This window comes from Athene cunicularia (genome assembly GCF_003259725.1).
Source record: "Athene cunicularia isolate RWA chromosome 1 unlocalized genomic scaffold, athCun1 chr1_part2, whole genome shotgun sequence".
Classification (NCBI taxonomy): domain Eukaryota; kingdom Metazoa; phylum Chordata; class Aves; order Strigiformes; family Strigidae; genus Athene; species Athene cunicularia.
In genome coordinates, this window is record NW_020799092.1 from 44,029,772 (window position 1) to 44,053,309 (window position 23,538).

At 37.3% G+C, this 23,538-nt stretch overlaps 1 protein-coding gene across 3 annotated transcripts; it reads right to left on the reverse strand.

The window, feature by feature from the left end:
* Nucleotides 1-5,964: 5,964 nt before the first annotated feature.
* FRS2 (fibroblast growth factor receptor substrate 2) lies at nt 5,965-22,061 on the reverse strand. Of its 3 annotated transcripts, XM_026867934.1 has the most exons (8): nt 21,954-22,061; nt 19,345-19,436; nt 17,350-17,536; nt 16,370-16,430; nt 14,819-14,850; nt 13,978-14,136; nt 12,902-13,065; nt 5,965-10,511 (listed from the first exon to the last, which is right to left on the reverse strand). In XM_026867934.1, the coding sequence occupies exons 2-8, from the start codon at nt 19,408-19,410 to the stop codon at nt 9,561-9,563; spliced, it is 1,620 nt and encodes a 539-aa protein (XP_026723735.1). In that variant the 5' UTR covers nt 19,411-19,436; nt 21,954-22,061; the 3' UTR covers nt 5,965-9,560. The 3 variants fall into 3 exon arrangements, with proteins under 3 accessions (XP_026723735.1, XP_026723737.1, XP_026723738.1); XM_026867936.1 differs by lacking the exons at nt 14,819-14,850; nt 16,370-16,430; XM_026867937.1 differs by lacking the exons at nt 16,370-16,430; nt 19,345-19,436; nt 21,954-22,061 and having other exon boundaries at nt 17,350-17,447.
* Between the last annotated feature and the right edge of the window lie 1,477 nt (nt 22,062-23,538).

Here is a 23,538-nt window from a genome sequence, read left to right on the forward strand (position 1 = left end):
TGGTGCCGGTGCCGGTGCCGCCGCCGGGACCCGCCAACCGCCGCCGCCACCAGAGCCCCAGCGCGCAACCCCACGAGCTCCGGGCGGAAGTGACGTCAAGGAGCCATCTCTTCCGGCGGCGCGCGGCACCCTGGGAGCCGCAGTCCGTCCCCTGAGGGCAGGCGGCGCGGCGCGGCCTGCGCTCTCCTGGGGCACCAACCTGCCGGATTATTTAATGAGTTACGTGGTTTACAGACCTGTTGCCTCTTCCCTCGTTCTGTGGAATGGCGGCCATTGTACGGCAGCACCGGACCTGGGTTTGCCTGGCAGTGCGCCGCGGCCTGCTAACCTTCCTATGAAGAGCTGCCATCTAGGTGCTTACTTTACACTGTATTTCTGTACAAAGTTATTTCAGCCTCAGCGAATGAGCTTGCAGTTGCCCCAGTTTAATTGCATCGTATTCCTGGAAGTCAGTTCTCAAACCGGTCAAAACTTTTTAAAATTACTACTCCTGACCTCCAGTGCGCTTGCGAGACCATCCCAGCTACCTGCTATCACATCATCCACATCGCCAATTAAAAGCGGTGAACATGAGATAGCCCAGCACAATCCCATTCAACACATGCTTCATTTCTATATTAAAAAATCGGTAACTGTTCTCTTGGCAGCTTTGCAGATGCATGAGACCACATCCAAGCCCTGTTCTGTCACAACTTTTCCTAAAAAAAAAAAAAAAAAAAAAAGTGAATTGGTTTGTAAGACTTGTTCCTCCAGGATTAATTCGAGCTGGTATTCTTACTGCTGCCAGATACAAATCTCTTGGGATATATGCAAAGCTGGTTGTTCTAGTTTCAAACTGGTCAAAGACAGGTATCTATCCCAAGGGAGAAGGCAAAAAATAACCTGACCAACTTTCACATCTATCTCTGGTTTCAAGTAGGTCAACACCTGGTTAGTGTATTTCTCAAGTTCTTTGGGCTTTTTGCTTTGTTTTCCAAGTCTTAGAGATGTTTTTCCCTCTAACCTTGTTCTGAAAACTAGAATACTAAGAACTTTAACATCTTCACTTTTCCTCATAGTTACATAGAAAAGTATCTTAAGTTTTGGCTAGGGCTAATAACCCAGCTAAAACAATGTTAACTATTTTTATCTCAGAATTAGAGTGTTGTCACATTCGATGCTACTGTGGTGTGAGCTGGGGGGAAAAAAAATGCTTAAAGTGCCTCAGACACTCAGCAAGTTACAGCCTTTGGAAGATCAAATGCTCATAGGTAGTTCTTCTATGAACTACTACATGGAATTTTTAAGTTTGGCTTAGGGGGTTTTTGACTATTGCTGAGCTCTGATTTATAATGGGTAAAAGTAGTGACACCCAAATAACAAGAGCCCAACTTGAGTTCTGGGTTCCTGCCTCTCATTTCCAGCTGCGCAGTGACCTCGCCTCTGTTGTTCCAACAGCAGTTTGTAAGGTCACACTGTGAATAATCAAAGGAAAAATGTGCCTCATTTAAATATTTTCATAAACACATACGCTTTGTAAATCACTTCATCTCTCGAGTGTGTTTCAGTCCAAGACATTTTGAGACATCAGATAGCTCAGAGCGAAACACAAGCTTGGTTGCTCAAAAATGAATTCTCAGTCATACTTCCTCATCTCCATATCTACCAGTTGTGCCTTAATACAGATCGAGACCTTCTGCTTACAGCTGAGCATTAATGATTTAGGAATAGTAAAGCAGCAACTGTTCCTTGCTTTCTCCAGGAACCCATAATTCAGGCACCAACCAGAGCATGTAGCTTGAGGCTTACGTCTGTCAAACCAGTCACTGAAGCCTCCAAGCAGATACAAGTTTGAGGAGGGAAGGAAAACAGAGACTTCACAAAAATCCGACTCTTCAGGTGCTCCCAAATGAAAACTAACAGATATATTATTGTGATTTATGTACAGGGATTTTACCAAGGCCTGTTTATATAATTACTGGAAATGCTAGTACTAGGCATGTATGGCTGGAAGGTCAGCTCTTGGCTGTTTAATGCCATCTACTCTGAGCTGACTTCAAAATTTAGTTCTGAACAAAGCACCATTAGGTCAAGAATGCATATTTTAATTGGAATCACTTGGAATTGGCTGCATGATGTTTTCGTTATAATATTGCTAGCAATTCATTCTCTAACTGCATATGTTATACCTACTGTCAACATTAGAACTAGTGCACTCAAGCATTTCAACAAACATTACTGGAAAGCCTTCCTATTAGAAACGAAGGTACAAAGAATGAAAGTTTCTATATAAGTCTGCATCATGTAAATATGGAAACACGGAGCATGATGGACTGCCAAGAAGCCACTCTTGTTAGGAACACTGCAAAGCTGTTAGCCAGGGATATGAAAAGCTTATCAAAAACTAAGTTTTCAGACATCCAAGTTACCTAACCAACATAGTGCAATAAACACTTAACGTTGTTTCTTAAGAGATTCTGAAAACAAAACTTCTCCTGACATTTCTAGGGTTTTGTTCATTTGTTGGCTAGTAACATCATTATTTAAATTATGCCTTACAACAGTGACTTTGGAGGGAGAGGAGATGTGTAATTTTGGTAAATCACTGCCATATTTTAGTCTCCAGAGAAAGCAAAAAGTCTATCTAGACAGGACTTCAACCTTGTATTTTCTTATTACTTACTTGAATTTACCAGCACTATGCTAACAAAGCCCATTTAGGTTTTAGAAATCTTAGTCTTTTAATAACCAAGAAAGGAGCACATTCAAATTGCTGGCACATGATTCACTAGCCAGCAGTTGACAACAGCAGTACTAGTGCAGTACTACCAAAACAAAAAAAGTTTCTAAGATTACCTACATGAGAAATACATGACAGAACACTAGTAGAAATGAAACAAAAGCTTGGGGAAAAATTTAGACTCCAGGTCATCGCGTTCTGGTTTTGGCTTTCTTTACCACCGATAACGAGTGGAATACAAGTGTGTGTGTGTGTGGAAATAGACAGGTACCTGAAGCAATGATTTAAAGAAAAGCAAAAAAGGCTTTGCCAATGAAATACAATACAGCAACACTAACACTGGGAAATCACTGAAGTAACCCACAGACGATTTTCAATATAAAATCAATAGTTTATTGCCATGCTACAATTTTTATTTTTTTTTCCAAATGAAGTTGGCACTGTTAAAGGGGAAAAAATGTTGTCATAATACATAATACATTTTTTAAAAATGCATATTTGGTAAGCTTTCTCACTGACAGCTTAAAACAAGTGAAAATTTTTTTTTTTTTTAAGATTAATGTGGAATAGCATAAAAATACACTCTTTCTGCATAGTATATCATCACTTTTTTAATAAAAGAAATACGGAATGTTTGTAAAAACAAATTCATTGAACAGGGCAAATTAATGAAAATTTTATAAACAATTTGGCAATGGTACTCCCACTGTTTAGACTTTTTTATATAAAAGAAATAAAAATCTAGAAAGCTACCTTTATACAAAGTTGCTATATTTATGCCTTTAAGTAGGAAAAAACATTTTATAATGCAAATTAGGACATACAATAATCTTACAATATCATACAATGTAATGACAAGAAAGGAACATACAACATAAGATTTTGGCCTTTGTAGAAATGTCTATTTCTGCATTTAATAAATGCATTTGTGGCACACTGGTGACTACTGTATTCTTACTACTACCAGTCAGCTTTCATGCCAGCGCAGTATTCAGCTGTACTGTAATGGCAGGTCTGCAGTTTAGTTAAAACACAGACTGTTTTTCAGGAGATGAAAGGTGATGCTACAATGAAGCGAGATGCGAGAAAGGCAATGTGCCTGCTGGTTGAGACATCTGTATTGTGGGACACCATACAACACTCTTTCCTTTCATACCAGAGCATTTCATATACATTCAGTTATTAAGTACCAAAGTCTCACAAGTGAGAACATCTGTGTTTGAGATTTGGCAAAATTCCAAGGAAAATACAAAGTTAGTACCAAATATATAATATATTATATATAAAATGTGGTGTATGATATACACACATATTCTAATGCAAAAAAACTGCATTAGTATGGAGTTAAATTTGCTGACATCCATTCCTAAATAAGATAACCATTAAAAAAACAGGTGTAATCCTGATCTTTCACACACTTTAGAGTCACTTCCTCTTTCATACATAATAGTTAAAGCAATATATATGCAAATATGACTAAGAAATCAAAATTCACATAATAATCTGAACTCTGACCACAACAAATAGGATTTCTTTTTTCAGTACATGTAATTAAATATATTTATATTTTTACAGTATTTTTAGACCATTCCTGAAGAACTTGACCAACCAGGTCCTCAGGTGTAACAGAGCTGTTACATCAGCAGAACTTAAATCTTGCAGGAACACATCCAGTGGCCCTTGAAGTCAACAAGAATCATTCATCTGGCTTCAAAGGACACTGCATGAGACCCGAACAAGCTCCGGAAGGATCGCCCTGCTAACAAGGAAGATTTCCTGCTGACATCAAAGCTCTCACCTCAGACTTCCTTTCCTACTGCCAAAGGGAAAGACTGGAGCAAAGGACACACGGACTCTGGGCTCTCTGGGCTGTTGGCAGGTGGCGCTGGGAATGACCATGCAGAGCACAGCCCCTGCACCAGGGAGTGGCAAGGTGAGCTTCACAGCACCTTTTGTACTAAGGCTTCTCGTGGAAAGCAAAGGGGCTGCTCCTCCACGCTCATCGCTTGGCAATTCGGTCACCACGGATCTCAGACATAAGCTGTGGCTGGGACCCCAAGGCATTAAGTACTTTGCAGACACAGAGGAAGACGGTCCCTGTATTAAGGGTTTGAGCCTATTTCTTAATCATTTTTTACATAATCTCCTTTGTATATACACATATTTGCTACATAAAATAGAATTACACCAAAGTAATGGATATAGCAGAAGACATTGTCACAATATATGTATATTACCACACTAAATAATTACTAAAACTGCAAGAAAAATTTCAAAATGCCCTTTGTAATATATAAAAATATAGAAATGTCCAACACTTGTTTCATCAACTTTAAAGGTAACTTTATCTCTCATATTCTATTTCTATCTGTACATCTACATATTTCCAAACAAAATACTGCGTTAATCTGGAGTAAACACCGTGTTAGGATAATATATGACAGTCACAAACCTTACAGCACAGTATCACAAGAAATAATGTATAAATGGTCAGAGTTACAGCTGCTAATTTTTTAAATTATTATTCACTCATTTTGTCCAAAAGAGGAATTCCTAAAGACTATGAAAGAATCTTAACTTACGACTTCCTGTCTTTTTAATATATGCTCTGTAAGAAGGACATCAGCAACCTCAACTCCATCTTAACGCAGTTTTTTGTGGTGGAATTTCTTCTCATTTTTTTTTTTCTTGGAGTGTATATGAATTTAAAATAAAGATATCATAAATGAACTTATGTTTATATTAAGTAAATACTGTCAAATATAAATGCCTGAATTGCTACCTCAAGGAAAAGATGGGAAAGATCTTATCATTAAATTCTAAAAATACCTAATTCTATCTATCCAACTGGAGGGCCAAACTTCTTTAGGGGAAATAGGAGAATTTCAGATTTAAGTCCACTACTAAATCAGTTTCATCTTATTTGCAGCCATTAAATAAATTAGTACAGTGCAGAAATTGAATTTCACCATTGATCTCACCTTAAACAAAGAGGAGAATACTGCTTAGAAATAGAGGTCCAAATCAAACACATCATTATATGCTCAAAGTAGTAACTATCATTAATCAGAACTTGCATTTTTACTTCACTAACAGTGAATAAAGACAATCTTCTCCTTCCTGACTGTCTCATTGAGAAGTGGTAAACTGTAAAACAAAAACAATGATAGCCAGATTTTAAGCCAACACACACTGCTATAAAACCAGAAAAATCAACTGCTGCCCTGTCACCTTCACACACACACACACACACACATCCAAACACTGGGAGGGCAGGGAGGGGGAATGAATTAAGCAGTTTATGATATGAAATGTCTATCTGTACATTTCAGATTTGTATAAAAGTTCTGTAGAATTTAATAAGAACAGGAATAGTGCTTCAACACACACCATTACATTCAACCCCTGTCATATACAAAATGCATTTATCAGGGGAAACAAAAAATGCTATAATGAGAATTAAGGTTTTAAGAATGGTGTTTTTTATATTGTTCTACAGAGTCACCAAGAAACACCACAAAATTAAAAAAATTGGTCCTCCTCTTGACATCAATTTGAGAAAAAAATATTTTGCTGATATAACCAATGGATTCTCACTAACTATATTTCTAGTACAATCTTTATTATGTAGTTTTGGTCGCCATTTCATCTTTTTTATCAACTCCGACTCCTTGTTTAGAAGATACACTAACGTATGTCTTTCCCTAATCACTGTATTAAAGGAATACCTACAGTTAAAGGCTTTCCCTTGTCAAATGTGGGGTCAAATGAAGGGTAGCAGCCAACTGCATGTTATGAGTGAAAAGTGGAACTGATGGAAATGGTGCCATTTTTGAAGGACCTAGTTTATGTAAACTTACCATGTCTCAGTTGCTAAAGAAAATGTTTACATATTTGTAGTTTCTCAGTCTATACACCTGTGGGCCCAAAATAAATATGATCTAAATACTGTAGAGAGATTTCAGCTGAAACCTGAATCCTAGATTACAGACACTAAACCTAACATCACAGCCTTTAAAAGAGACTGAACTGAAAAAATATTTACCAAGTCTCAAAGGGTAAAGTGCATTGCAACTACATCTACTTCAAGGGGCAGAAAATAAGGAATGCTGAAGATGAGTAGCACAGGTAATAAGGACTACTCAGTATGTTTGCAGCATACACAAAATGAGAAAGCATTATCCCACCTGTAAAATGTAAGAGGGTAAAAAATTAGTCCTGGAAAACAAGTTGTCAGGCATGTTAATTAATTAAAGCTACAGAAGGTTGAAATTCCAGTAGGTTCTCAATTCTGGGGACCAGAGCTAAGAAAACACCCCCTATGAAGTATTGTGAAACTTGCAACAACATTAAAAAAAACCAAACTACTCACACCATCCCTTGTATCTAAGGCTATTCAAGATAAATGCACAGGACAGTGCAACAGAACTAAGGAGGGACATGGTTGGTTGTTGTAATTTCAGCAGGTCACTTATGTGAAGCCTCTGTTTCCCTATTTGTCAATTAAGAGTATTATTGCCCTGCCTCACAGGTGTGTTTTAAGGGTCGAATTAATTAGTATTTCCAAAACACCCATATTATACAGTTGAGGACCAAATATTTCAAGACAGCTAGCTAGATCAAACACATTTGCCTTAAAACATGTGCTGAAACGTTAGTTCGGCTCACAAATTTAAGTGAGCTAAAAGTTAAGAAGAATCACGCCACTATCATTAACCCAGTAAGTATTTTGCAAATACTTGGCAACTTCTCTTCAGTACAAAGACTGGTTCATAGCATAAGGTGAGGCAATGGCAAAGATGTGAAGGACCACTAACACTGCAGACCTGTAAAATATCTAGCGCTATGTAGTCATTACCTTCTTGAGTACCAAGGTCTCCCCACAAGTCACTGGGTCTATCACAAGAGTATGCATAGGTTGACCACGAAACATTAATTTTTTTTTAATCTCACTGAAGTTCCTCACAATAGTCTCAATGACTCCCATCTTTTACCCCTCTTTTACCCCTGCAAATTATGTTCTTTGTGCATCTGGTATTTCAGTACCATAGTCTATGAAGAACGATGACAGTCAAGAGTGAAAAGGTTGCCTGATATCCCCCCTAATGGTGTGGCAAGATGCGTATTCTTCAGGTGCTACCACTGCTAAACTGAGATAAGACTAAAGAAAAAGATAAAAAAGGAGTACACTCCAATTTAAAAGACTGAGAATAATTGTAGTTTGTTTTTAATAAAACTTCAATTCAAATACTGCATGAAGACCCTTAATTCTTTCTCAGATCTCCAGATGGCTTTTCTTGCATGATTTCCTCACTCACAGTTCAAGGGTTATTTTACATCACACCAGTTCACACAAGTGTCAGTTTCTTTGCAATCACAGGCTCAAAAGTAATCTCTTCTGCTGCTAGTACCAAGGTGCACCTGCAATACTGCCAGAATTCTAAAATTATTCAGAGTATTAAAAAAAAAAAACGAACAAATTTCTGCTAAGAGTGCATCTGGCATATTCAACAAACATTCTATCTCGATGTACCTGTAACACTGAGCAGCCATCATTGTAACCAAGTTCACCAACTGCAAAAGGAAATAAAATATGCTTGTAGATAATACTACCTTCAGATAATTTAATACATATCTTTCTAAATTATACTATCAACTATGGATGCACATTGCTAGAACGTACAATTTTCTATAAAGAACAATCAAGTCCAGTACCCTGCCTCCCGTGTAACCTGTATCTGATGCTTTAGAGGAAGACAATAACTGCATAATAAACCTTTCCAGTTGTGCAATAATGCATGCTGCTGGAGAGCTGGGATATTTCTGTCAGGCATGAAAAAGTAGAACACTGGACAAAAGACAACCATTTGACCTTCAAGAGTCTTTCTTTGTCAAATGCAGAGCAAGACAAACACATAAACGACCCTGAACAATAATTAAAGCTATGTACAAAATTTTGACTTTTAAAACAAGACATTACGAACAGATAAAAAAGAAACATACAAATGCAAAGAAAGGAAGGCACACTGAACTAAGAGATGACAAGAGGGCCTTAATTCATTCATCCAACCTGTGAATTCCGTCACAAAAACCCCCAAAACTCTAATGAGATTAAAATTCTGTCAAGATTTCACAGGGAACTTTATGCTACTTCGAATTCTCTTCTAGCAGAAGGAGCTTAAGGCTGGGTTTAGATGCATTAATAGCTCTGATCAATGAACTTCGATGTGACCTCTCAAATATCACACGTTAGGAGAACTATCAAGAATTAGAGGCCTTCTTGCCCACACAGTCTTAAAAAAAAAAAGACAGACAGACAAAAAAAGGTGTGTTGTTTATATCCCTTGAGATGAACCAATATATGGTGTACGTCAAACTGACTGAATTAATGCATTACATACATTTCATTCTGGAGGAGCCACTTCAATGAGGAATGAATGTAAGATAGGTATCTTGAAAAATTAGGTTTACCTGCTAATAATGCACATATCAAGAGGCTTTAAAAAGTGTTATAATTGCCATTAATGAGTATAGGCACCAGACCAGAATATTTATAAATTCAAAACTGGCATGTCACTCAGACTCTATAATCAATTTAAAGAGGCACTGTGAAAGGTGGTGATGCTGCTATGCAGTAATTACTACTACTGTAGAATGAAATAGTGTTACCTCAATGAATACTTGCTCTACATTAATTCCCTTTAGTTAGACAAGTACATGAAGTATGCAGAAAAAGCTCTATTAGTCTATAAAAGGCGTTAGTGTTAAGAAATGCAAAGTATTTGCATCTTCAATTTCATAAACTTCACAAAAGGTGCAAATGATTTAATGCTTTCCAGGCTCACATAGGCAGGTCAGTACTGTTATGTCTAGTTTTCCTAGAAGTACCATCATCTCGGGGCAGTGCTTTTTGCAAGCTTGACATAGCAGCAGTTCTTTCAATGTCTATCACAGCATACAGCTCTGTGCGCCTGGTTGGAGTTTGCGGAAGTGGAGTGGTGGGGGTTTTTGGAGTCTGAGGGTTGTCGGAGTCACTACCACCTTCCAAGTCAACCTGTATATAGTTGAGCTGCCTGTGTTCTAAACTTGGACGCCTAATGTCAAAGTTAAAGACTGTTGGGGTACAGTCCCGACGTCGTGTAAATTCTACTTTATGAGCACTTGCTGGTACTGTTACATTCTCTGTATTGACATAATTATGCATTGGATCTAGGTTATTGTGGTAGCCATTCAGAGATGGGGTCTTTGGTCCTAAACTGTCATCTTCATCTCTACTCAGCTTGCGGGCTTCCCAAACAGGAGGCAAGGATGGCAAGTTCTCATAGTTCAACAGCGCAGTTCTCCTCTGAGCAGAGTTGTTAATGTTCTGGGTGTCTGAGGTACTGGTTGATGTCAAACGACCTCTCCTGACCCCTGAGGCACTAGGGATTGATAACCTATTTATATTTTCATACACTAATTTATTACCAGATGGTGTTTCTCTACGTTCATCACTGTCGTACCCAGTGTCCCATTCAGTGTTATTTGTGCTGCTGCCGCTAACTTGGTCTCTCCCAAGTTGCTCCAGTTTCTCTCTTTCCATTAACTGCCTCTGAACAGGTGTTGGTCCTAAAACAAACTTGACTCCTTCAGGCTCCAGGAGAACCTGAGCATCTCTGTCATCGGCATACATCTGATCTTCTTTCACTTTAGTTGTTTCAGTGTTTGAAAGCTTTGATTCCAGTGGCGCATGCACACTTGATCGATTTTTTCTTTCCTCTTGTACCCCAGTAGTGTTGACATAAGTGTGCACCTAAAAGGGGAAGAAAAAAAAAGAAATTCCAGTGCTATTTGCACTTTTTTTTTTCCTCTGCAAATTTATTTCCTTCTTAACCCCCCACATTTTTTTAATCAAAATACCTGAAAACCAAATCTAGTGATAGCAGCTGTTTAAGAGCAAAGGTCATCTCTTTCACATTTTGCTGAACTGTGCTCAGTTTTGGGTTTTTCCCCCTGAAATTTTGTTGCTGGTTTTGTTAATGTTACTCTAACAGAAGAACAGAATTTACATCCTACATTAATAATTATGTTGATTTTATGTTTTAACTTAGTTGTGCTCTAGTTACAGCTTCTCCAGTTCTATTCCAGCTCTGCTCTGATCAGGGCAACCTTGGGCTGCTCCAACTTAGCTTATTAGTTCACTTGGACAAATCAGTGAAGCAGAGCTCTACTTTGTTGTCCTTTACCATGACAGTGACCAACAGTTCAATAGCTGCTTTGGCTAAATTTATCTTTGTAATTTCCACACTGCAAAGGAAATCTACAGTCCCTTTTAAAAGACAAAAAAACAAAAACAAAAAAACCCAAAAAAGACAGAAAAAAAACCCCACCACACCGCCCAGGATTTCACCTTGTGTACTACTCAGGCAATAAGAAGAGATTGGCTCTACTAGATTAACAGTTCATTCTTTCTTCAAGAGCCAACAGCCTCCTCATACCAGAAACTGACGTAGAAAGATATACAATTCTGTATGAACTATGGCGCTCAGAATTAAAAAGGAGCAGGAGCTGGCACCACATGCCACTAAGAAAGGCAGGAATACACCACTAGGTTATCCCTCCAAGTTCCCGCAGTGGATCAACACAAGGCTGAATGGGAAAAACTGGAGTAATAGATGCCTTCTCTAATTTTTAATTCTGTATCTGGATATCCAAACACTAGAAGTACTATTTTACAGCAGCAGCCTCTCCAACTTCTCCGTCTATCTCTACTTGACTCCTGAACCAATTCTTTAAACTCACTTACTCTTCAATAACTCCAACAATAACACTTGGACTCTTCTGTGGGGGCTCCTAACAAATCCTTTCCCACAAGACAGTTCACTGCACTTTGCTCTGGTTATGTTCACTGGTTTCCAACACTTTCTTGTCACACATGAGAGTCTTCCTAAACTACATTACATTTTATTGAACTTAACTAACATTTTCATCAACAACCTGAATGATAATATAGAACACACCCTCTGAAAGTTTTCACTCTATCCCAGGTTGGTAGGGTTTCCACTGAGAGGGATCTAAGCAGCCTGGAGAATTATCTCATAGAAACCTCATGAAGTTCAGCAATAGCAAATACAAAATCCACTGCCTGGTTTGGAACAGCACCAACAGTACAGGCTAGGCACCAACTGACTTGAAAACAGCCTTGCAGAAAAGCACCAAGAGATATGGGTGGATGGTAAGCTGAATGTAAGTCAGCAGTGTGCCCCTGCAGCAGTGAAAACCAGATGCGCATATTGGTTTGTGTTAGCAAATGCACAACCAGTAGGTTAAGGAAAGTGATTATTACTGTCAATTCAGCACTTATGAGACTGAATCTGAGCTCTCCAGTACAAGACAGACACCACCACACTGGAGCAAGTCCAGTGGCGAGCCAAGATTAGAGGGGCTGGAGCATGCGACACACAAGGAAAAGCTGAGAGCGCCATCCTTTTTCAGTCTTAAGAGAAAGCCAGGAAACCACCTAACAGTTTTCAGCTACCTAATAGATAAAGACAAGACAGAGCCAGACCCTTTTTGGAGACGTTCAGCAAAAGGCTAAGGGGCAATGAACACCAGCTGTAACAGAAAAAAAATCTGATTACATATTAGGGAGAAATGCTTTCACAACAAAGGTGGTGAAACATTGGAACACATGGCTCAGAGACATGGTGGAATCCTCTTGTTTGGAGTAGTCAAGGCATGACAGGACAAGGCTCTGTGCAGCCACCTCTAACTTTAAAATTTGACCCAGAGATCTAGAACTCCCTTCTATAATTCCATAATTTCTATTTTCCAAATAGAAGACTTACGTGTAGAGAAGCTTTTTGACAAGTAGTTCTCATTATAAAGTACAATTTATGTGTTTAAAAGCAATTACTGAAATTTGTTGGGAAAGCATATATAAATACATGCTTTCTATATCTTGTTTGCATATAAAATATGGAGAGCAACTTAAAATAGTTATTTTTCCTCAGCAAACTATCCTACAAAGTATTACTTTCAAGACGTAAAGCAAACACTCTTCTGAGTCTGAGGTAGCTAACATGCAGTAGAAATACATTACACGTGATACTGAAAAACACAAATGAAAGCCTACAGAACAAGCGGTAGAAAAATCTGAAATAATGTAGAACCTAAGTCATATGAGGGGAAAAAAATACCCACTTGTTCCTCTGCTACAAGTAAAGGATGTGTTGATTCTTCACCAACAGAGGGGAGGCGTGCACTTCCGACAGAAGGATGTCTGCTGGAAGGATGTGATGAAGCATCTCCAAAAGATGGATATCTGGGATAGCCATTAGGTAAACTTTGTGCACTGAACCCAGGAGCTGATTCAATTAGAAAACAAGCAAAACCATATTAAAATAGAACATTTTACTGTATATGAGTAAGACGCTTTACATCTTAATTCTTCAATTTTCAAAAGAGAAATTAAAATAGTAAAACAGTATTAAATATTCACAAGATTCAAATTTGCCAGGGGGAAGGAAAAGGAAAGCAAATTGCAGAGTGTAGCATCCTGGTATTTACTGGGAAACATGTCTGAAGCAACCACTGAAATCTAGGTGTATTACAGACCACAGTCCTCCCAGTAAAGTCCCTATCCAACTTCTCTTTTACCATTAACAACGTCTCCCTAACCAACAGAGAATTAATTACTTAAGCTTCTATTTCTCCAAAATCATCAATAACCCGAAATTCTTAGCTTCAAATATCAAACCATCTGCCTGAGATTACCAAAAACCTTCTGGTATTTTTGAAAGGACTTCATTCTACCCATCCATCTACTCACAGCAAAAGAAAGATTCCAAACTCACTGTAGATGTGATATTGCCATTACTTTTTTTTTTCCTCCCCCTAATAAAAAGTTTGGAACATTGCCCAACATTAACATTTCTCAGAAATGATACAAGTAAAATATGGTGCTATATTATAAAGCAATTCAATAGATGTATTCATAATTCAGCAAAACAGCAGTCTTACTCAACAACTAAGTACCCAGACCTTGTTTCTTAAAGCTGAAGAACTTGACTATGGCAGTTTTGCTCTCAAGACTTAGGATTCTTGAAAGAGAATCCTCAGCAAGTACCTCAAGAGAATGCATTAGTGGTAATTAGCCTCTTAGCTTTAAATTAGTTTTCTTTTTAATTACTTAAAGATTTAATGCAAATTAAATGCTGTTTTCAGTTAAGTACCATATTACATTCAGGTACATCATATGACAGTATAACTATACTTACTGGTAGGTGTTCGAGGGGTTCTTGGAGCTTCCAACTCAGTTTGATGATTATTCCTTTCTACTACTGGTTCTTCTACCACATTTATGCTATTATTCTGCATTATCTCTTGCAACATATTAAATAGTTCTTCTGCACGGGCACATTTAAAGGCAAAGATTCCTGTAAATATACAAGAAAAAAAAAATCAAAATCTTTTAACATAAGAAACATGCCTTACCATGTATAAAATTAAAGAAAAAAAAAAACAACTGGAATCCACGTAATGAACACCTGTTAAAGAAGCAAAAATGGTAAGAAATTTTCATTGCACCAAAACACATAAAATTACTCTGAGAACCTTTTAAATATTTATCTAATAGAAGAATAAGATACCCATGCACCAAAAGTTAATTAGAACAGAAAACTGATTCAGTTAAGAGCAAAACTAAGTTTTGAATGCTAAATGAGGGGTAAAAAATACCCCTCAAACTACAAAACAGGGCAAGATTTTTTTTAAGATGATAAAAAGTATACCTGTTAAATAAATAAATTTTAGAAAACACTAAATGAAACTACTGTGGTACTACAAGGTAATATTTTAAAAACCAGATTTCTATTCAACTGCTGTAAAAATAAGATTCCTGCACAACAGGAAAGGATTTAAACACTGGTAAAAGTTTAGTTTCTTTAAGAAGATTAAACTGAAAAGCTAATAAGACAAACTGTGTGAAACAGACAGTAATACACCAATTGCTTTAGGCTAAAGGATAGACACAGAATACAAAGTTAGCAGCAATACCATGTATTTTGCGTGCGTATTGTGCCACTTTGCCTTTAAACAGCAGGGAGTGCCCCAACTTACCCTCACCAGCAAAGTCGCAGCTTTGGATTATTCTTCCATTGAAAGCATGAAGTTAAAGTTGACATGCTTGTTAAACGTGGGTGCAGGTGCTCATTTTTTAAAGTGAGTATTACAGTCTTAAAACACTCTTTACTAAAAACTGCCTACGGATATAGCTAGTTCTGTAAGTGCAACTATGATAATAAGCTGGCAATTACTATCATCATATATTTATTTAAGGATGCAGAACGGTGACAAATCAGAACTACCAGAAGTGCTCTGCATGATAGAAGTTCACAAAACCCCAGCTGGGAATATACCAAATGGGCTAAGAGGAATGAGGCTCAACAATTAATATTCAGCTGGCACAGTGAACAAGCTTCATACTTGCAATACAGCAGCTGTAGAGCATCTTCTACTACATTTCCCCAACACATGATCCAGCTCAAGTACAACAGTCCATGTTTAATTTTTTTGTGTATTTCTGAACATTCATAACAGATACTTAAATCTTAATGGGCAAAAAATAGAATTTAAAAAACAATCTAGGTTCACAAGCTTTAAAAAGTTCCAAGTATGTTTCTGAGAAATTCAGCTGCCTTTACTATTTTTTTTTTTAAATGCTTTTAAATTGCTGATTCCTTAAAATATGAGGTGAATCAAATTGGCACTGATGTTGCAAGCAAAAACAACTTGATGAAACCTTGGTTTTTATTAAATGCGCTCACATTAAATACAATATGATCTGTCACTTACACAATATGGTGACACACCAGCTCTTCCAAGTTTTCTATCTGAATTATCTATTAACTGTGCTCCCAAAACATGTCTTCAAGGTTTTTAATTCCTAGCACAAACTCAGTGTTTCAACATCAGTGCACTCTGACAACTTATCAATAGATGTAATTTGAGATTAAATGGAGAACACAAACAAGAATACTGACTAATTCAATTAGTTAAAGTTGCTAGGAAGTATTGAGGGTATTCTCAAATGAAAAACTTCTCAGTCATCTCACCAAGTGAAGATGAAATTTTGCAACTGTACCCACAAAACCCAGTGTAGGTCTCAGGAACAATGCTCCATTGCAAAAAGGCAGCAGAGAGAGATCATTTTCTGCCAGATTTATTTTTCTCAATATTCACAGTATTTGAATATTACGGAAGGAATGCAAGAAACAAAAGAGGGAGGAAAGGGTTGCTGCTTACACAGCCTGCTTAATCTTCTCTATTTAAAAAAAAAAAAAAGTTAGGAGGGAAGCAGAAAAGTCAATTAGACTTGGTGGAAACTTTCGCAGACTTTCTAATAGGCCATGGAAAAGACCCTTCAAAATAGTATTTTCAATTGAATTTTATTCTTATCTATTTTACCTTTGGAAGAAGCAGTAAATTAAACCTGCAAAATCAATTAAAGTGATTTTCTTCAAAACAAAGGTTATTACTTTCTTCTTCCAAGTCTGAACATCTGCTTAGTGTGGAGCATACTGTAACATTTGAAAACATCTCCACTTCTCGTTAGGAGATGAACTGAGAATGTCTTCTAAACTCCTATCAGAAAAACCTGTCTGCCCTTACCTCTGCTTGGACAATGAAGACTGACCAGCTTTGTTTATGATCAAGTTCCAGACATTCCAGACTTTTTAGTGAAATAAAAAAAAATAAATTTCCAATTGTTAAGTATCATTATTGATAAACACACTAGTAAATGCTAAAAATCTGTAAGAAAATAAAAATGCAGCTTAATTTCACAATGTATGAATACATAAGAATTCCAACTACACACAGCTATATCACAGTAGAAAGATGTAAAATGAGGCTGAGACCTTCAACCAAAACAGCTATTACCTCAGGAACAGCTGCAGTGAAGAGAGATAAAAGCCTAAATGTTATTAACTGGGAGCCAACCTTGGCCACAGCAGGCATGATCTGGGAACTGGAAAGGTAGACATCCTTTTCCAGTTACAGCCACACAGAAAATAGTTGAGCATAGCTGGAGTTTACACACTTAATATGAAAATGTGTCAAAATTTGACAATGGTGTCACTGATATAAATGAAAGTGGTATTTGTTTTAGGAAAAGGATGAAACAAAAATGTGTTGCTTAAGACAATAATAGAGTAGGGATATCCAGTTCATACCAGTGCTCCAATCTTTTATAATCTAAAAATAAAGAATTCTTTGAATTATGAGGAGACTCCTCCAGTTTCAGGTTTCACTGCTCCTCCCTGAAAGTCAAGTCAGCCTTTGAGGTAGAAGAATTTCCCTGTCAAAACCACCTTCTAAGTTGATCAGAAGTATCCACACATACAGGCATAAAGTGCTCCAGACCTAAAATGCCAAAAACTATGTGCAACTCAAATCCTCGTTTTACCATACGACCATTCCTTATAAGGTATTTTTTTCCCCAGAAACCACATTCACATATAAAACTATCGCCTTTACAACCTTTGCCAAAGGACAGGCAAATTATACTTTTTTTTTTTTTTTTAAACAAAGCTGATTTCCAATGTCAAATAAATTTCAAAAAAAGCTTTATATACAAAAATGCCACATACCTTGTCCAGTTTGACACCTTCGGCCACTTTCAAAAGAGAAAAGATTTGAGTCATAGCCATAGCGACGGAGACAGAGGTAGTGCCATTTTACAGAGTCCCTTTTACGGGTGTACAAAATTAGTTCTGTATCTGTAAGTTCCATTATGCCAGAACCCAGTTCATTACCATCATCATCCACATTAATAACCTATAAAAATGAAGTTAAATAGCATTAGGTAAGTACTTTTTTGAGCACCAATACAACTACTAATGATGTTTCATTGATGTGCTTCATCTGCTCTGTCATATTAGTTATGATCCTTGAGATAGAATTTAAAAAAAAAAACAACAAACCACACCTCACCAAAACAGTTCCTTTGCTCCCCCAACCCAGAATTAAAATAATACATATTTAAGAGCAATATGAATGAGACTCATAAAATCCAAGGAGAAGTTTAAAATAGAAGAGATTTTAAGGTGTTTTTTTTTTTTTTTTATTAGACCTGGCTTTATGTACATATTCTAATATTGCCACACAGATAAGGTAATGCCTCAGATAATGGAATCCTTCAGAGCCTTGTTTCTTAAAAAAAATAAATAAAAAAAATATTTGCTTTCTCATATAACCCCAACTAACAGTTGGGAAAACAAATGAAAAATGATAAGGGGCTCCAAGATGAAGCTTCCTTCACATACCTGTACAACCTTGCACTGTGCTGAATCACCAGACTGGTTTAGATTTTTTTTTTTTTTTCCTCTTTTTAAAGTCAACAAATAAATCAAATACCCCATGGTCATCTTGCCTGAAAATGTGTACAAAGCTGAAACTCTTACTCTTCCTGCTTTTGCACCAGTTTGAGGTCATCCGCATCCTTTATGGAATTCAGACAATGTGTATTTTGCTCTACGTGTATTTTATCTCACAATGCTACTTTTAGTGGGATTCTTTCTTACGCAATAAAAAAACTACCAAAAAAATCTTCACTATGGTATCAATTCATGTTACTCTTTAAAGAGACATTTCCAACTTGAAATTTAGTCAATTGAAAAGAATTAGGAATAGTTTCATCTGCCACTGAGGTTTATGCCAACTTTCTTCATTTTGCAAATTACATTCTTTCATCTTCTCCCCCCTGCTGCTAAATCAGCAACTCACACAAAACAATAGAGAAATTCTGAGGAGGAAAATAGGAAGCACTTACATAAAGTGATGTCAAATGCATAAAAAGCAAGAATACTTTATCCTTCAGCTTTTTATACTGGTAATATTAAACATCTCCAGAAATTCCCATGGTTTTAAAGCTCATTTCAGTATTGCCTTAAGGCAATGCATGAATCATTTTTCAGTATGGAAGCATTACATTCCTTTGCCAACTCAGAGACATTTTGGAGCACAGACACAAATCTGACTTGTGTGACTATGCAAAGGTATGTTTAGAGTCACTGACTTCAGCAGCTTCATGTTAAGTACATGAACAAGTGTTCACAAGCTTATAAATTCGAGGGATAAGGAACAGAAGCACATTTATAAATAAAATTTCTTCAAGTGAAGGACAAAAGTTCTCAAAAGGCTATAATCAGCAGCGATCTTCAAGTAACATCAGCAGTCCTAAAATTTTCCATTGCTGAACCCAGATCCAGGTTCATAATCACACTTCTCCCATAGCTCTTTTCATATACTTACAACTCCCTTAACTTCCATAACCTACCAGAGGGAACAATGTTACTTGGGTCCTACCAACTGAAATGGAGATGGATCAAAAGCACAGGGCTTCTTCTCTTTCCTGAAGATCAAAACTATCATAAAAAAAGCCTAGAGAATTCTCTGGTAACTGATGGTGAGAGGATTTCTCAAAGCAGCAAGAGAAACCCGTAGCCGCGGACACCTGCAACCTGGTAATTTAACCATTCAGTAATTCTCACCATACTTTCATTTAAATTTCTTCCAATCACAGACCTACTCTGGAAGAAAGCAACAGAATAATTCACAGTACATCAACCACATCAGTTGCTTACCTTAAACTTGTTTCGATGGTTATCTGGGACAGATTCTTTATCTGGACAGCTACAACAGCTACCCATGACTTCTTTAGAAGACCATGTGATCTCTAAAGAGGGAAACAAAAAACCCATAATGATCGTTTAGTTGAAGTAAAAATAGAGTATCATCAACAAAACAATGCAACACAAATTCCTCTCTGAAATTACAATTATTCATGATGAATTCTGCAGTCATAAATAAAAAATAAAGATAAGTACTACAAATATTTTTAAACAGTTCAGTTAGATCTGGCATTAAGGAGTGGCAACACTGAGCTGTTAAAAGTCCTACCAATAATTCAATTTGAGGTTACTACCAAACAGATCCATTTGATCTGTCACCTTAATTCCCATAGTTGCAAATTGGGGGAAAACAAAAAACAGCAACTTACTAGGTGCAATTCTCATCTCCTAAATCAGGGTCTTTACACAAGACAACTATCTGGATTCCTGTCTACATGAGCACTCCCTACCTAGTTCAGACTGCTGAGCTCAGCCCTAGTGATGCCCATACTAGCCCTGGGCAGTAGGAGGTCACCAGGCAGAGGCAACACAAAGAACCCACATGGCAATCCTGAAAGGCTGCCCTGGCTTCGGCAGCTCCAGAGCTGGCCTGCAATGGACAGTGGAGGCGTTCCAGGCATGGAGACAGCCCTGTGCTGGCAGCCGTGCAGTGAGGCTCCGTGCTTCCACTTCTAAATACTTCCCACCAAGCAATGTACATAAAACTATGTGATCGAAGTCAAAGGAAGGGAAGGGAAAAACCTCCACATTAAACACAAATAATTTAAAACTTGGGTTTTTTTATTTCTATTAAGTTCTGTTTGGATTAAATTGTGTTACACAGTCTACTTCATTTGCTATAAAACAGTAAAATACTCAACTAACACAGAACAGGATGGCTAAATTAAGGAAACAAAGAATAAATATTTGATATTTTTTATATTTTCATTTAAAGATTTTTGTATGTATGGTAAAGCTTTCATAAAACAGTATGATAAAATATTTGTAAAACAAAGTCTCAGAACTTGCTTCTCCCTCTACAACTTTGCAGGGGGTGGTGTGTCTTGTCCCTCTTAAATACAAGAAAGTCAGACAAAAGAAATCTTAACCCATTTACATCATCTTTATATTGGATAAGAACTAAAATTTCCACTACACAAATGAAAAGTGGGGCAAAATCCTGGAAGAGAGCTAGTAAGTCAACAAGAGATATGACATTAGGAATCAAGAAGGGAAACAGAACTGATAGATAACTTTTCCTGACTAAAGAGAAAAAAAAATCTGATGTCACCTTAAGAAAACCGGGACTTGCTTTCTAGACAGGCATTTGTATTAGCATGCAGCAGTAGTATCCAAGTAGCACTTCAGTCTGCTGAGAAATAAGCAATACAATGAAGAGCAGCTAACTCTTCCCCTCTTCTTGACCAGAAAAGCCACTCGGAAAAGATACTGCTACCCTAGAGACTGTATAAATATGTCTAAATCTGCCACTAAACCCCTGCAGAGGTGAAATGAAGAGCTTAACAGGAAAAGATAACAACATGGCTTGGATTAATACAGGAAGAGGCAAAACATCAGACACAGTCAAAATCACAGATTCTCTAATGTCATTTCTGGCCACAACATGAATACAGGCATTAACTTGACAGATATTTTTTCCCAACTCAACGTGAAACTGGGGGGCTGGTTATTTGCTTCCACCGTTGAAGAGAGAAGCTATGCTACACACAAGTGGTTTTTTGCATAGTGAAGTCCTGAATTTTATTAATTAGTCCACTCAGTCTCTTAATTAGACTACTTTTAGTAGTCTTCACACATACACCCCATTGCTATTTGAACTATTCCATTTTTTTTGCTTATGAATTCTGCCTTTTGTTTAGAAAGGGAGATACAGGTAATAACACCTCTCACTGATTTCCCACCCTGTGGCATCCCACAATGCCTCACTACAGTAACGTTCAGATGTTGGCCTTGTTAACCTACTGATGCTACCCTATTTATTCTGAGATTTCACTGCTAAAAAGAGCAACAGGTGACAATAGATGCAATGCAGATTAGCAATGAATATATAATTTTGCAGAAAAGGTTTTCAAGCTCTGGTCCATACAGCAGTCAGTTGCAGATGCTTCTAGCAGCAAATAATAAAGCCCAGTCTTAGACCTCCCCAAACATTCTGACAGTGGAAACTGAAATAGATAGCAGCATACTGTTACAGTATCATGATCGACTTTGCATTCAGCATAAAATGATTGATCAAATCTGTTGGAGGCAGATGCCTGCAAACTTAAACAATTAAAAAAAAAATTAACCGCACAGTAGCTCAGGAAAAGTCACTAAAGTTGCAAGTAGAAAGCTGTAGTATATTAAGATGTATAAACTATAGCCACTATATCTCAAGAACAACAAAGAAAGGGTATGTAATTAATAATCATACAAGCTTGTAATTTTGTCTCAAATATATTCTAATATTAATACTTTGGAAAACCAAGAACTGCAACACTGCTTCAAATGAGAGATGTGAACCAAGGCTATGAGGAAGAAATGAAACAGCTAGGGAACCGGCAGAATTAAAAATCACTCACCTAGATTTGGCCATTAATACTCCCAGCCTCTGCTGCAGCATCAGGGCTTCTGTCATACTCAAAGTGTCATGCTGTCTTGTCACAGAACTAATCATTTGACCTAGAACTAGAAGAGTACATAAAAATGTGGGTTTTTTTCTTTTTTTAAAGATGCCAGTTGGTAAACTAACAAAAATGCATACTTTTTAAAAATTATTTTGGCAGTATTATGTCAAGTGAGGTATTCATGGCTATGGTGCATCTTAAGTGGAGTTTTAGACAAGAGACTTAAGACTCTTAGAGCCTCCCCAGCATTTCAGTGCCTAGCTGGGAATTGGAAGAAAATAGTCTGGTATCCCCTTCTGCAGTGTAGCCTGTCACACTGGGGCCTCCACTCATTCTCCACTCACTCCTTACCCAATTTAGTGTGTGGAAATGACAGCTGCAAAGCTTCCATTATTGTTACCACATACTGAACCAAACCACAGCAGACAAATCGAACACATACAACTCAACTCTGCTTAACTCCCTCTTGCTTATCCTACTGAACATACACAAATGCTTACTTGAATGGTTAACATACCACCCTTTCTCTGCTTCCCTCATGATTTTTGCTTCATGACACTAACCATAAATTGCTTTGCTTTCACTTCCCCCACATCCCCAGATTAACCTCATACTAGCTATCCACTCACATTTAACACTGAAAACTCAACTGCTGCTTCCATCAGACTAACAGTTGGCAGCCCCCATTCTCTGTAAAATTGCCAAACAAGCACTTGATGTTTCCTTTGATGCTGCTTCTTAAACTCCAGAGAAGGGCTAAATTCTTAAAAACAATTACTTAATTATTAGTCCTTCTTAGCAGCCTTTCAGGATGTCTATGCAAACTTGAGACCATTGCAGCTCTACTCATCAATATTGCTGCAATTCTTTGTATTGATCTGCTGTCCTCTGCCTTGCACCTGGATTAAAAGTGTTGGTAACCCAAAGCACTCTCTTTTTTTGCATAGTATCAAGTGTAATGTAGTCCCAAACCCATCCCAGGTCCTAGGCATCATGATGATAGTTGCAGAACACTCTTACTGTGAAGGGATTGTGCCAGAGAACAGCGGAAATTCAATACTGGTAAATGCAAAATAATGCACCTAGTGAAGTAGGTTAGGAAAGATCGATCAGTCATGTAGCCACACAGTTCAATGAAAACACTAGCTCAATACCTATCATAAAGTAAATGAAACAGAATTGTTCAGAAAGAACTAAAAGAGCCAAAACAAAAATACAATTCTATTGTATGAATCCACACTGCACTCACAGATGTAGTAATGTATGCAATTGTGCCTCCCCCTGTCAAAAAAAAGAGTAAAACCAGATATGTTACTTGGACTTCTCAGCCTGGGAAAAGGGATCACACAGTACAGAATTATAGGTGACACGGAGAAGATACATAAAGCACAACTATTTTCCAAATACAAGCATTAGGGAGCAGCAGTTAACATTATTAAGGGGCAGGTTCAAAAAAACTACACAAAAGTACTTTTTGAACATGGTATGTAGTTAAACTTTGTGATCTACAACATCTTGTGGGAATGAGTTGCAAAAATGT

Excerpts from the sequence above, each read along its gene's own strand:
- FRS2 (XM_026867934.1), bottom strand. The coding sequence starts at position 19,410 with ATGGGTAGCTGTTGTAGCTGTCCAGATAAAGAATCTGTCCCAGATAAC. Across the intron at positions 16,431-17,349 it reads AAGGTGTCAAACTGGACAAG|TCTGGAATGTCTGGAACTTG; the intron begins GTATGTGGCATT and ends TTCACTAAAAAG. Across the intron at positions 13,066-13,977 it reads AACCCCTCGAACACCTACCA|CTCCTGGGTTCAGTGCACAA; the intron begins GTAAGTATAGTT and ends TAATTGAATCAG.